This window comes from Limulus polyphemus, unplaced genomic scaffold, assembly GCF_000517525.1.
Source record: "Limulus polyphemus unplaced genomic scaffold, Limulus_polyphemus-2.1.2 Scaffold5436, whole genome shotgun sequence".
NCBI classification, from domain to species: Eukaryota; Metazoa; Arthropoda; class Merostomata; order Xiphosura; family Limulidae; genus Limulus; species Limulus polyphemus.
Window position 1 is genome coordinate 32,584 of NW_013671046.1, and position 2,553 is coordinate 35,136.

The 2,553-nt window shown below is 39.8% G+C and overlaps 1 protein-coding gene across 1 annotated transcript; it reads right to left on the reverse strand.

The window, feature by feature from the left end:
- Positions 1-265: 265 nt before the first annotated feature.
- LOC106472576 (twist-related protein 2-like) lies at positions 266-925 on the reverse strand. The gene has a single exon (XM_013933230.1). It carries the CDS (start codon positions 923-925, stop codon positions 266-268), a length of 660 nt encoding a protein of 219 aa, XP_013788684.1.
- Positions 926-2,553: the final 1,628 nt, after the last annotated feature.

Genomic DNA, 2,553 nt, shown 5'->3' on the forward strand with positions numbered 1-2,553 from the left:
TTAATAAGTACTGTGCAGTTTATGGATAGTTGGGTATCAATTCATTCTATGCATCAATATTTATATATTTGGTTCTGTTCGAAATAATAGAAAAAAAATATTGTAAGAACATAATTTTCTTGGTAGTTTCTAGGTAAGAACTTACACATTATCGTGCTGATGGGATTTGATTTTTATCAAAAGTTCAACCGTACAAATATATTTCAACCTCTGGAAGCCATTTCATAAGATACGACAGACAACAGAAACGACATACCTGGATTTCCTAATGTCCTGACCAAGCTCCTTCCATTCGCCACACGGAGAATGCATAGCTGAGTCGCTCGTGGGCCACGTAACTGCACGAGCTGGCCAACTTGACGTCCGGTTCGTCCTTTCTGAGTACCTGGTACAAGAAGTCGATGTAGCGAGTGGCTAACTTGAGTGTTTGGATTTTGCTAAGTTTATCGGAAGGAAGGGTGGGGATGATCTTTCGAAGCGCTGCGAAGGCCTCGTTTAGATTCTGCGTGCGCTGTCTCTCCCGCACGTTAGCCAGCACGCGCTGGTTCTGCATTTCCTCTAAGCTCTGACAACTTCGTTTCCTGGGTCTGGCGGGTTCGACGATTTCGTTCCTGCCTCCTTCGTGACATCTACTATAGCGGCGTTTACTCTGAACTCGTGGATGGCCGATACATCGTCCACTGGACATGGAGGAAGAACATTCGGTTTTTATGGCACGCATCACCTTCTGTCCACAATGCTGCTCATAGTGTTGTGCTGTATGTGCAAGAAAGGTTGTGACAGGTGGTATTTGAGAGAAGGAAAACTCAGGCTGGTCAAGAGCTTGATGGTCAGTAGAGTAGCTCAGCAGGGTGATGTTGGAGGCACGTGAGAGTTCTGGAGTAGGGGAGTTACTAAGAGAGAGACTCAGCTGGTCATCTGTCATCGCTGTGGCGGGTGACATCACACAACTTAGCATGTAAATAAGGGGTTTTAAATACAACAGAAATAACCTTTGAAAATGTGTTGTCAAACATTCAAGAGAAGCCCAGAGCTAACACGTGTGAGCACGTGGTGTAGTTATTCTGTACACAGATAACGGTGCATAGACCTGTAAAAGCATCTTTTTCGTTTTGTAATGAACGCTAGAAAAACGCCGCGAACCAATCAAAAGTCGCGATGCACAGGGAGCCGCTCCATGACCAATCAGGAAACTTTAAACACCGTGAAGACCGGTATACAAGAACAATAACTGGCTACAGTAAACTTGGAGCATTTCACTGTCTTAGTGGCTCGTGTAGGATTTAAATATAAATAGGAAGGTTCCACAGTAACGTGAAAATCGTTTTCTTGAAACTTTTAACAGGAACTAAAAAAAACAAAAAACTTCCACAGTGGGCTATCTGCGAACCGCGAATTGTGGCGTTGTAAAATAGTAGACTTACTGCTTATATATATATATATATATATATATGTCAGAGCAGGTCAAGTGACCACAGAAATGTTTATATATATATAAGCAGTAAGTCTACGATCTTACAACGCCACAACACTGCTCTTCTGTAGTGCTAAGTTGTACACGAGACAATAATTATATTTTATCTCAGAGCAGGTCAAGTGACCACAGAAATGTTAAATATAATTATTGTCTCGTGTACAACTTAGCACTACAAAAGAGCAGTGTTGTGGCGTTGTAAGATCGTAAAGAGCGGTGTTGTGGCGTTGTAAGATCGTAAAGAGCGGTGTTGTGGCGTTGTAAGATCGTAGAGGACTCCAGTATCGATTTAATTTATAAACAGTTTTAATGAAATTAAATAATTCTTTATTTTGTTTTCCGTGTAGAATTGACAAATCAGTGAAGGCCAAAAGAATACTCAGTCGGGACAAATTAGTCGAATTCGAACGTTTAGTTTGAAGATGATAAAAAGGATGTTTTATTTTGAGTTTCGCATAATATTAGCTGGGTCACTTCTCCCAAGTTCTTAAAAACGTCAAGTTCTGAATAGACCAACGATGAAAACAAAACCAAAAATATACGTGTCAGTTTCTTGTAGAATAAAATTAAACTATTCCTGGTTCGCCAGTTCTTCTGAAGAATGAGAAGGTTAATTCAAGAAAATAACGAATAATAGTGATAATATGGTGGTTAAAAAAAATGTATTTCTTGTTAATCACAATGGGCTGTCTGTGCTCTGCCCACCACGGGTATCGAAACCTAATTTTTAGCTTTATAAGTCCTCAGACTTACGGTTGAGTTACATGTGGGCCTTTCAAATAAATGAATGATATAGTATATCAAGAAGCCCTTGCTTCACTTCACCAACTTGATCCAGGTCATATCCTAAAGGATATCCTATTATAAATAGTGTTTCAACCACTTCAATATTTGTTATATCCCAGCCCTGGTATTAGACGAATAAATGAATGATATAGTATATCAAGAAGCCCTTGCTTCACTTCACCAACTTGATCCAGGTCATATCCTAAAGGATATCCTATTATAAATAGTGTTTCAAAAGCCCTTGCTTCACTTCACCAACTTGATCCAGGTCATATCCTAAAGGATATCCTATT

Bases quoted from the DNA above. Each gene is read 5' to 3' on its own strand.
- LOC106472576 (XM_013933230.1), bottom strand. From the start codon at position 925: ATGACAGATGACCAGCTGAGTCTCTCTCTTAGTAACTCCCCTACTCCA.